The sequence below is a fragment of the Chiroxiphia lanceolata genome, chromosome 5 (assembly GCF_009829145.1).
Source record: "Chiroxiphia lanceolata isolate bChiLan1 chromosome 5, bChiLan1.pri, whole genome shotgun sequence".
Classification (NCBI taxonomy): domain Eukaryota; kingdom Metazoa; phylum Chordata; class Aves; order Passeriformes; family Pipridae; genus Chiroxiphia; species Chiroxiphia lanceolata.
This window is the reverse complement of record NC_045641.1, coordinates 27,248,031-27,260,090: the sequence shown is the minus strand read 5'-3', so window position 1 is coordinate 27,260,090 and position 12,060 is coordinate 27,248,031. Positions and strand designations below refer to the sequence as shown.

The 12,060-nt window shown below is 37.8% G+C and overlaps 1 protein-coding gene across 1 annotated transcript in view; it reads left to right on the top strand.

The window, feature by feature from the left end:
* ZNF277 (zinc finger protein 277) overlaps positions 1-9,464 on the top strand; it is a 51,874-nt gene extending 42,410 nt beyond the window's left edge. The window contains 8 exon segments of the mRNA XM_032689224.1: positions 4,015-4,082; positions 5,242-5,338; positions 5,851-5,892; position 7,247; positions 8,000-8,050; positions 8,053-8,105; positions 8,107-8,174; positions 9,120-9,464. Coding sequence (XP_032545115.1) covers positions 4,015-4,082; positions 5,242-5,338; positions 5,851-5,892; position 7,247; positions 8,000-8,050; positions 8,053-8,105; positions 8,107-8,174; positions 9,120-9,435 — 696 coding nt within the window. The 3' untranslated portion in view covers positions 9,436-9,464.
* The last annotated feature ends 2,596 nt before the right edge of the window (positions 9,465-12,060 follow it).

The window sequence follows — 12,060 nt, the reverse complement described above, 5'->3', positions numbered from 1 at the left end:
TCTATGTCTGGCTCTATATGCTTTGCTACAGCCGTGTTTTCTTTCCACACATTTTCAGTTGTCGTTCACTACAATCTACTCAGTGGGCTGTTTCCACTCAGTCTTTGTAATCCTTTGACCTGTACCCACTTCAGAAGTGCTGACGTTTCATCTTTAAAGAAAGGATTTTATTTAAAAATAAGGATTGAAAACAGACTAAAAGCTCGGTCTTAAACACTTACAAGGTAGTTCACTATAAAATGTGTATTGCACACAGCAGATTTTTAGGAATGTTCTTATGTAGTGGAAAGTGTTTGCTTTTCAAATAGCTTTTGATAACCCCCTTCTTTAATTGAAGAAGATTAAAAGGAAAAACCTCAGTTTGTTCACTAGGAGTTCAGTAGATTGGCCTTTACATAGTAAGGAGAAAACATTCCGTACTGCACATATGTGGTCTAGAGTAGATTATATTAAATGTGATAGGATGTTTTTTGAAGCTGAGTCTATATTCATTAAATTCTAAATGTTACACGGGGTCTGCTTTCTGTAATTACTTGATAGAGTGATTTTGCTTCCTCTCCCCTAGCACCTCACAGCTCACTAGAGGATATTTTTTTTAATGTGTACTGTGAAGCTTTACTGACTTACCAATGAGTTTTAAAGATCTGTGTTTCCCATTGCTCCTAATGTCCAGGGGAATTATACGATTTCACAGACACAGACATGGTTTACATAACTTATCTGCAATGACAGATATAGTGTTTCAAAATTTGCTACTGAATTCACCTTAACCTAAAGATGTAGGCATACAATTTAGCTATTTTTTGTATGTTTTTCACAGAAGTTTTAATTTTGATCTTCTGTATTCCAGTTGATCAAGGTTTTTTTTCATCAGAAAGAGACTGTAAACTAGGTAGGTCTCCAGTGATAAAATCAATATTGTCACAGTCTTATACACTTTAGAATGTGTAAAGCTTTTCCATCAGCAATTAGATCTTAAGCTATTTAATTGATAGTTCTTTATTGCAACCATCTTACAGACATTATTGTCCTTTTTTTATATTTTCCATGACCTATTATCTTCACCAAACACTGCATAAAATAGTCTTATTAGCTGGAACTGGCAGTTTCCTTTATTTGTGGCTTTTGTACCAAGAAGTTTTAAGGACTTTTTGTTCAGATGGCCTGAGAATGTCTGCTGAATTGCCTCATGATCTTTTGGCCAGGTCTTACTTGTCTTTTAAACTGGTGGCAGAGCTCCCATCGATTTCATTTAGAGCAGTAGTCTTGCCTGCCTTCTACCTTTCCGTCCATTCTGCTTTTGACTTCATTTGTGTTTGTAGTGCAGATATGAGAATCTGTTTTCATAACATAAGTTACCTTTTCTGTCTATTTGTTGGCAATATTCTCCCCTAAATTTCTAATTTCGCATAGCAGTGAGTAACATAAGTGCATATTCCTTTGTAAATATTTTGATATTCTGTAACTTCCTATGACTTCTGTCATGATCTATTTCCACATCATTTATTTGTTTACCTCCATGTCATTGACATATTCTGTTGCTCACAGGTTAGCAGTAGGATAAATTACATGTAGTAAAGCAGCATCTGTTTGGAGTTTCTGAGGTCCACAGGCCTGGAACTCTATTTGCATGTAGTTCAGCAACTGGTCTTTAGGGAAAACTGCTTGAGATACCAGCTGCTGTTTCTGGTTTCTCCCATCTCAGCACTTCTTTTCAAGCTGAGGTGTGTTGTTGCCTCAGTGAGGCACACAGACTCTCTCCCTGTAGAACCTTTAAAACTGCACACAAGTTGAGAAAGTAAATTGTCAGTGAGGCATTTCATCTCTGTGCATTTAGACTTCATTTTGAAAGAGAAAATAATCAAACCCCATACATTTGCGTGCTCTCCTCACTTTTCTGTAGGACCATCCTCTCTGTGAGATACACAGTAAAAAATTGTTTTTTCTTGAATATATTGCAAGGCCTTCAGTTTTTTAATTATGCATTTTCTACTGTTTGAACTATTAACAATAGTCGTCTCATTTTTTCTCTGGTTTTGTTAAGAATTTCTTGGGAATCTCAAGAGATGATTGCTGGGAACTCCTGCATCTTGGATGAAGGAGCAAAGAAAGTTGAATGCTTAACAAAAGCACCCTTGATCCCAGATGCCCATCAAGCAACTGAAAAAGGGTTTTTAAAAAAAAACTATGAAAAATTAAAAACAAACAAACAAACAAAACCAAACCAAACCAAACAAACAAAAAAACACTGAAAGAGTTTTAAGAATGTTTCAAAGAACTTTTTTCCACCCAATTGCTCAGCTTCGGTCTCTTTGCACAGTGTCCCTAGTTATCCATTCACCATGCAATTTTCCAGTGATACAAGACCTGGTTAGCTTTTTCCTTTTCCTCTTTTTTTTTCTCCTCTGAATATAAATAAAGGAGGGAAGCAGAGATCTCTTGCAAGATTCCCCTTTGCCTTCTTCACAGAAACACCATAAACAAACAGCAGCAATAATAAAGTTTGTGCATGGTTTTTCCCTTTCACCTTTAATTAAAGGTGAAACTTAATATTGGCCATTGTTTTGAACATAGTCTTTTGTGCTCATATACTTCAAGCTGGTAAGGGGAAAAATTGTGAGCATTTGTCTTCATTTTGCAGTGGTTGTGAGCCACTATCCGCTCATTAAGGTGTTAACATTAGCAGACACAGGAAACTGGTGTGCAGCTGGGAGAACATGTGGTGAGAGGTGTTAATGGCTTCATGTTATCTCACAGTAATGGTGACATTAATGAGTCTCCCCTCTAACTCAGAGAGTTTACACACTACCATGTAGCATCACTGAATTAATTACTGAATTTTCATTTCGTAGTATCTGATGACATTAGGTTTAGAGCTGTCTAGAGACAATTGTTTATCATTTTCCTGATAGACACTAACAACTTTAAAAATTCTTATAAAATTGTTAGATGATTAAATCTTTTCCTTCTTCTTCCAAACAACCATAAAGGCAATAATAATACTTGTTACCTGGGATGTTATTAAATATATTTATTACAAAGAATGTTTGAATAAAATTAATTAAAGTATTATATTTTTATTAGCTACCTTTTTTTTTTTAATGGGGAAAAGATTGTCAACTATGATGACCTTTGTGAGTCCTTCACAGTCATCATAAATATGAGTTCACAAATACTATTCTGATTACTGGTTAGTTTGCTTGGGTTTATTTTTAAAGACAAGAAAAATCCAAGAAAAGAAAAACACTAGCTGAAGATCATTGCTGGTATTTCAGTAGAGCGCTTCAGCATTTTATTGCCTGTTATTTATATCTCAGTCATGCTGAGAGTGCTTGCTATTGTGCTGAATGCTGCACAAAGGTATTGTGACATACTTTGTGCTGAAGGTCTTGAAGATATAAATAAACAACACAAAAAGTAAAAGGAAGAACAGAACACCATGATAGATGTGCTCACATTCACAAGGAGAGGATGGAAGACAGACTGGAATCTAGCTGAGAGGTCTATGCCCTGGCTCACACTGTCTTTTTGGAGTACTCTGAAGCTAAGTTTACCATGTGTTTTTACTGACATAGCCTTGAACAAGGAACAAGCACTGGCTGATGTAGCTATGCCAACAAAGTCTCAGGTGTGACAGCTGCATTAAGCAGCATATGCTGCATGAAGAGCAAGTAGACAGATTGGATTGAGGAAGTGTGAGGGCAAACTTGAGACAGGGATAACATACCCACCTCAGGAACATCTTGTAGTCTTGCAATACTCTACTGTTCTTGAGAACTCTGTGCCAAATCATCTTCTTCAAAGACATAGGTGGGGAATGCCCTATTAAAAGACAAAAATAATTATTATTTTTAAAATTATTGCTAAGCAGTGTTGTATGACTGCCTTTAACTCACAGAAATACTGAAGTGATCCAGAATAAGTTATTGTGACTTCTGAGATGTTCATTCAGTTGATTGACAATTGTGATGTGAATCGGGAATATTTTATTGTTTTCTTTCCTTTTTTCCCCAGGAATTTGGAAAGTCCTGGGAGGAAGTGCAGTCAGAGGACGACCGGGAATTACTAGATAACCTAGAAGAGTAAGAGTTACTTATGTGCCCATTACAAAGGCTCGCAAGACCATTATTTTTGAAAGTAGTTACAGGGAAAATGCTGTGCATAGTTAGTACGCAGTTAAAATTCATCTAAGCCAATCAAATCACTTCCAAATTGTTCTCATTAAAACCATGTCTCAGCAATGAGGGCTGTAAGCTTCATATTTCAACCGCAAGCCTATTTTTCATTTGGCTTGGGCTCAAACAAGTGCCTTCTGGGTTTGTAATGATGTAGACCAAATGGATTTTTTTTTTTTTTTGACTTTTGTACACAAAAACCAGCTGAACAGCTTTTACTCAAATATAAGTATCAGGAGTAAGCATCAAAAATGTCAGCATGAGAAAGAAATTGTAGGAAAAAATCTGATAAAAAGGTAATAACTAGAGATTAAGCAGGATTTCAAATGAAGCTTCTCGGCAGTGCTGATTGAGGGTAACATTCATCTCGTCTGCATTCTTCTGTGGTCCAGGCCCTCAGATCACTGCAGAGGTGATTTCCTTGGCTGTAGGAAATGGAATAAGCAGGAAGTAAATGGGTATCAGGATCCCTGATCTTCCTGGTTCTCTCTGTGACTTGAGCTTTATTTTACTTAGTTATACCTGGTTGCAGGAATATTTCTATTTCTCAGCAGTACTAGGGTTTTTAAATGATGTGTTGGTGAAGTATTCTCTGTGTGCATGTCTAATGTAGCATTAATTAGTGTCTTAGGAATATTAATATTTAATAAGTAAATAACAGAGTAAGCTCTGCCTGATTATGACTTTGGATGGTGTATTGAAATATTAGAAAGGTATAAAATAATTTTAAAAGACTTTATAAAAATATATAGTGAAAGCAATATTTGATGACTTGTCAGACTGGATAGAAATTGAAGTAGTCCAAACAGTTTCAAGTAGGACTTAATGCCTGTCTACACAGAAATTACCCAGCAGTAACTGCTCAGTTATTCTTGAATTTGTAATATTTTTTAGACTTGTAATCATATATCCAGCTATAAATCCACACTGTCTCTTGCCCCCTTTAAAGTACTCAGTTTCCCTGTGTTATTTCTAGTCTTGTAACTGCAGAGTCTGAAGGGCCCTTTCACAAAAATGTGTCTTCCCTTCTCCACAATTAAATTATCTTTTGATTTTTATTCATAAGAGACTGGTCTGACTGGGAAGAGCATCCTGTACGTGCAGTTTGCCTGTTCTGTGAACAACAAGCAGACACCACAGAAAAACTGTATCTTCACATGCAGGTAAGACTTGTTTAAATAACAGTTTTTCATCACTTTGGAATTAAAAATTGAGTTTGTAATGTCTTTGTTAGATCAAATCAGCTGCTGCATTAGAATGCCCTCTTCAGTACAGAACTAAAGTACTGCATGTGTCTCCAGCATCTGTTCTCTAAAATATGCAGAGGAGTCAAGTTTTACATTAAGAGTATGATTAGCTGTTATTTGTGAGTGTACAGACTGTTACAGACACTAAAGAAGTAGCATCTTAATATCATAGTGTTTGATGGTTAAATGTATTTAATGGTTAGCATCTGTGTTTCAGTTTTATAAACTAGTTAACAGGAGCATTACAGTTTAACAGAATATGAAAGTTTCTGATGAAACAAAACTTTGGGGATTTGTTTCATGTATTAATGTTTATATCTCTATATGCATATGTCTGTGTCAGTCTGTGAAAAGCTAAGCTGTTTTTAACTTGAAATAGTAGAAGTAGTGGAAATAGATTTTTTTTCTTTTCTTTTTTTTTCCTCCAGAAATCACATGGATTTGACTTTCCTAAAATAAGTCAGAGCATGGTGAGTAAGAGGTGTTGTAATTGTCAGCGTTTGCCACTAGTGTGGAGAAAACCACATCATAAGAATAGAGGAAAACAACTTTATCAGTTTTATTTTTGCATGAACATTTAACTTTCCATTATGGAAACTGGTTTCTGCCAGCTTACTAAAGCAAGCCAAGGACACTTTATTTTTCTGGAACTGTTGTTAGTGCCAAGGAGTGTGCTGTTTTCTTTAGAACCATTGGATTCTTTGCAGAGTGGCTTCTACAGATACCTGCTCTCTGAGTCCCAGGTCTGGCTGCTGGAGCCCTGGAAGTAGTATTGTTATTATGCCTGTTATACTTGCTTGCAACTTAGAAGGCTGTACTTAAGCTTTGTTTGACCAGTGTTGCTTTCTGCTGTAGAGCAGAATCATTTAAGTTGGGAAAGACCTTTAAGATCATCTAGTCCAACCGTTAAAGCAGCACTGCCAAGTTCACCACTAAACTGTGTCCCTGTAAGTGCCACATCCATACGTCTTTCCAATATATCCAGGGATGGTGACTCAACCACTTCCTCTGAGCAGCCTGTTCCAATGCTTGACAAGCCTTTCAGTGAAGAAATTTGTCCTCATATCGAACTTAAACCTCCCCTTATTGCTTGTTACCTGGCAGAAGAGACAACCCCCACCTGGCTACAACCTTCTTTCAAGTAGACCTAGAGAGTGATAAGGTCACCCCTGAGTCTCCTTTTCTTCAGGTGAAGCAGGGGGTCAGTCATTGCCCTGGTCTTGCTGGCCACACTATTTCTGATACAAGCCAGGATGCCATTGGTCTTCTTGGCCACCTTGGCACACTGCTGGCTCATGTTCAGCTGGCTGTCAACCAATGCCTCCATCTCCTTTTCCATGAGGAAGCTTCCCCAAGCCTGTGACACTGCATGGGGTTGTGTGTCTCAAGTGCAGGACCCGGCACTTCTCATGGTTGAACATCACACACTGGCATCCTGCCCCAGGCTCATCTCTAGGGAGTCTGGTTTTATCCCTTTCCCCCTTCAAATCTAGTTTAAAGCTGTCTCAATGAGTCCTGCTAACTCCTGTGCAAAGATCCTTTTCCCCCTTTGAGACAGGTGTACCCTGTCTGTTGCCAGCAGACCTGGGATCATGTTGACTGATCCATGATCAAACTCCCAAATTCTTCCAGTGACAGTGGGCTCAGAGCCAGATACTAATCTGCTGGCTCTTCCTGTTTCTTCCCTCATTATTTCCTGCAACTGGAAGCACAGAGGAGAATAGTGTCTGTGCTCCTGAAGTCTCTCTTGATTGCCTTCAGACTTCTTATTGCAACTTCACCACTGCTCACCTGAAAAATCAATAATGGATAATTACCCATGAGGGTAGTAAGCTTTCTCATCACACCTTTAACCCAGGCACTAAGGAGGCAGCAGACTTCCCAAGAAGTGAGTCTGGTTGGCATATTGGCCTTCTGTTCCTCCAAAGGGAGTCTCGTATGACAATGATGTGTCTTTTTTTCTTTATGGAAGTGATTTTCGTCCAGGGCATAGACTGACTTAACCCAGTGACAGTTTCATGCTGGATGAACTGTTGTCCTCATCACTGTTGGGTTCCACTTGCAGAGGCTCATACCTGTTACTCTGGGGAACCTGGGCAGGTGGGGCACTCACAGAGAAGACATGCCTGCCTCACAGGGCAGGGACTTGTTGCCATTATCCTCTGTCCCTTAAGTTGCTGTGCTCAGGCAGGCGGAGGGAGAGCAGGAAATCCTCCATATCATGTATCCTGTCTGCCCCTTGGGCCTATCCCAGGAAGGCAGGATGCAGTTCCAACAGTCAGTCTCCCTCTCATTCCCTGATATTCCTCAACCTATTTGCCTCCCCCTGGAGCTCTGTCACTAGACTTAGAGACTTAGACTTAGACTGAGAAGAAGCAAAGTGTTTGCAGATTTTACATTGAAAGAAGAGTTAGTTTCCCTGCAGTAGAAAAAGCATTTGTTCAGTTAATTTGCTAAGTAACAGCGTTCAGGCAGTGCTGGTCTTCAATAAACTCTTCAATCTTATACTTAATCCAAGAAAGCATTTGTAGATTAAGTTTTACATTTCCAGTGTTTGTTTGCTACCATCTCTCCCAGGTCTGAACTTTTATCAGCAAGTAAAGCTAGTGAATTTCATCAGAAGAGAAATCCTCACTGTCGTTGTTACAACTGCCAGGAGAAATTTCAGTCCAAAGGGGTATTGATCAGTCAATATGGAAGAGACCAAACACATTGCATTCCTACCAGCCAGATCTACATGGGATCAACCACAGTAAGGGCAAACATATTTCTTTTGGCATTTATACTTTTACTTGATAATATCTGTGAAACAGGAAGTCAAAAGTTCTGAGTTTTTTGCCAACACAACAGAGCCCTGAGGACCCCAGCTCTACTGGTCCAGATAAAATAATAAGTATTCTCAAAACTACTCAGAATTAGAAATCTCTACAGTCTGAAGCTAAAATGAATGTGAGATAATGCTCTTCTAGTTGCATTCAGGATGCACTGTCACCATATATGGGATCTGCATTTAAAGTCAGTATAGTAGAGAAGTCTATTGTTGCAAAATTGTTCTAGAACCACATCAAACCACTTCTTTTGTGTGTCTAGTGTAGATGTATTCATGATGTCTACCTAACTTCAGGCATCAAAACAAGTTGGTTGTTTACCCATATTTTTTCCACAGAAAATAGAGAGAGCTCATACAAAACACTGGTTCAGACTCTAAGTAGGCTATATAGGTCCAGGGGATGATGCTGTACTGGTAGTAGAGCACAGGGAGTGGTCTAACTCAAACACCTCAGTTCGGCATTTGTTGTGGGACAAATCTGTATCTGCTGTCTCAGTTATGACAACATATGGGTGAAGAAAGAGGGGAAAGTCTTGTCAGTTTGTCAGCTCTTCTCTATGACTGAACATCGTACATCATCATGGCTAGGCTTCTCAGATGAAGACTTGGGAAGGGCTCTACCCACATTTGCTACAAGCGCGCTGGTGGCTAAAAAGGCCAATACGAGACAGACAAGTCCAGTTGCAAAAGGCACAGCAGAAGGATTCCTTACCAGTTGATTTTTTGGGTGTTCTGCATACTATCATTCCAGACAACCAGACTGGCTCATTTTTCCTTTTTTAAAAATCTAATCTCATTAAAAAATGTAATCTCAGCCTCTCAAACAAAATAGGTGACTATCTAGTAATTACATCTTGTTACTTTTAGGTATTATTTTCCTACCTATGAAAATGATACACTCCTGTGCACGCTGTCAGACAGTGAAGATGTGATAACTGAGGATCAAAGTGAAGAAGTCCCGGTTGTAAGCGAAGATATATCCAGTCTAAAAGCTCTCAAACAGAGCAGTGTCTTAAACCAGCTCCTGTGTAAAGAGAACAAGAGTTGGAGAAATTTTGAAGTACAGTTGCTGACCTTCAGTGCTTCTTCTGCAAGACAAAAAAAAAAATCTATTCGTTCACTAATATTGAAATACAGTTTAACTGATAGCTATTATTATTACTGGACAAATATTAGAAAGTGAATGCTAAATAAAATTTAAGTGTTAACTTTGTTGGTTTGTCTTCCTTAAATTTTAGTTTTAAAATTGAATGCTGGATTTTCTACTTGACTTTTCAAATACTGTTAGTATTATTTACAAATTTTCATCTTTTTTTATTTTTTTTCTGAATAAATCAAATCGGAGTTCTATTCTAAGGCCATTTTGTGAAAGGCTGAACAATTGAAACAATAGGTCTTGATATATGTGCCAATGAGTGATCTTCTATGTGTTATTGCTGTTAGAGAGCAAATGGAGAATTTCTTCGTTTGTTACGTAAGCAAATTTTGCTATTTTAACCCTAGACCTCCTGCAAAGTGAAAGCAGATCTGTATATCTCAATTATTTATCATCATATATAAGATATGGTGCCTGTTCTGAAAACTAGGTCAGAAACATCACTAAAGCTCTGCCTGGCCCATGGATATCTGATTACATGGAAAGCTGCCAGTCTGAAGCCTAAAAAAGCATAGGAACAGTTGCAATATCGTTTGCATCAAAAATCCAAAGAATTTAAAGTTTACCTCTTGTGTATGGTTGTGAACTGAGATGTAAAAGGATGACTTTGGGGATAGCAGACACATAAATCCAAATTAAATCCTCAAAATCTCAAGTCCAGAAAAGTTACCATATTTCCTTTAATAGTGAACTTTAAAGTTCCCAAAGTAACAGAAGGTCTTCAGCATGTCCAGAAAGCACCTCAGACTTGACAGGGCAAAGCTGCTCAGAGCATAGATCCTGCTAGGATAATCCAAACTAAGCATTCCTGCCTCTTGCCTCTGAAATCTTAAGTAGTTGCAGAATTCAGGTTTAGCTTTCCATATAAACACTTTCAAAACTGGAGTACATTCTTTTTTCTTCTGTAGGTCAGTGTTAGAGCACTTGCTGAAAATATGGGAGTCTCAGCTCAGTGCCCTTCCCTGACGGAGAAGATTAAAACCGTAGCTTTGCCTTTGCACAGCTCTCTTTACCTGAAATGCATTGCTGTCAATAAGAGTTGTTGTTGTTTGTCTTTATATGGTGATTGCGAATTATAAGCAGTCCCTGGGAGCAGGGGCTAAAGTGAAAATCTTTACCCATGTTCTGCTAAGCTTCCGTATCCAGCCTAATTCACCCTGCAATCTATGTGCATCAGTTTCTTCTCAGTCACACTGAACTAGTTTTTTCCTGCCATTACACGTCACCCTCTAGCACCTCTCTTTTGCTTCCCCTTTCTTTATTTTCTCTTGGGCCCAGGTGCTCTGGAGATAAGAACAACAAGATGCTGCAAATGTACTAATACAGATCAGCCACATAACTGTACAGTGAAACAGAAACAGAAGCAATATCTGACTCTGGCACTAGGAAATGGGATAGAAGTAGTTCAGCAGCTGCTAAAATACAGACAAAAGAAAGGCAACACGTTTAGTCATACATTTGCATTGGTACAAAAATTTAGGAGGAACAACCCCAATATTTTTGAACTAGAATGTCTGACCATCTTAAAGAAGCTGTAGTCTGTACTTCTTGCATTTGTAATACTCTTAATTTCATACAATAATTGCAACAGCTGTTGCTTTTTTTTCTCCCTCAAAAGTAATTTTTGCCCAAGCATTTATTTTCTTCCTAACTCAGAAATTGATTTCAGTCTTTGCTTTTCAGTCAGATTCTTAGCTGAGATGGGAGTAAGAGTTAATGGGGTTTATATTAATGATAAGTGTATTGGGCAATGGAAAAATCAGCACAACACTATGACAGCAGCACACAAGTGAGTTTATGGCAAGCCAATCTCAGAAGGGCACAATAAGGGAAAGATAAAATTTTATTGATATATCATAAAGTGAAATTACAAAACATTTCCTAATGGTAAAGAATGTGATGCTGAGTCACATCTCTACAAAATGAAAACAATATCAGCAATATGAAACAACTGCTGTTCCTGGTTCTAAGAGAAATTTGAAATAGCATTTTTTCCATATAGAATTAAGAGAATATCTAAGAGAAATTGTAAGAATAACATGGAATGGTTGTCTGTTTTGAGTTAAGAGAAAAAGAGACTTAGGAAAATTTATCAGCAGTGTATAACTGTTCATTGAAAATATAAGGAACATGAAGAATCATTAGGGTAGAGCTTGTTACTTCAGATATGAATAGCATGCAACAAAGTAGGTTTAAGTCTTGTAGGTTCACAGAGAAGGTTAGGTATGGTTTCTAGAGTAAATGAAGCATTTTCATTTAGCACAATGATGCTTCTAATTGACATTTTGCTGGAGCATACTTATTTGTTTATGTAATACCCACAATTTTCCCTAGGCATTCTTGTCCTCTTATATGTTTTAAAACTGAAATTATCTTTTTGTCACAAGTAGGAGACCTAGTAATGACTTCATACAGTGTATAGGCTCAGCTGTTATGTGAGCAAATATGGTCTTCTAACAAAGAGCATTTTTGGTAGCATTACAACAAAAATAATATAATAATGCCATAAGTCATGGAGTGGACAGAGTTGGGGTTGGCAAAGTCTCTTGGGAGAATCAGATCAGAAGAACAGGTGCTGCTAATTGGTATGAAAAAATCTACCTGTTTTAAGTCCAATGCACATTTCTTAAAATAATATTTCCTCCTAGCCTA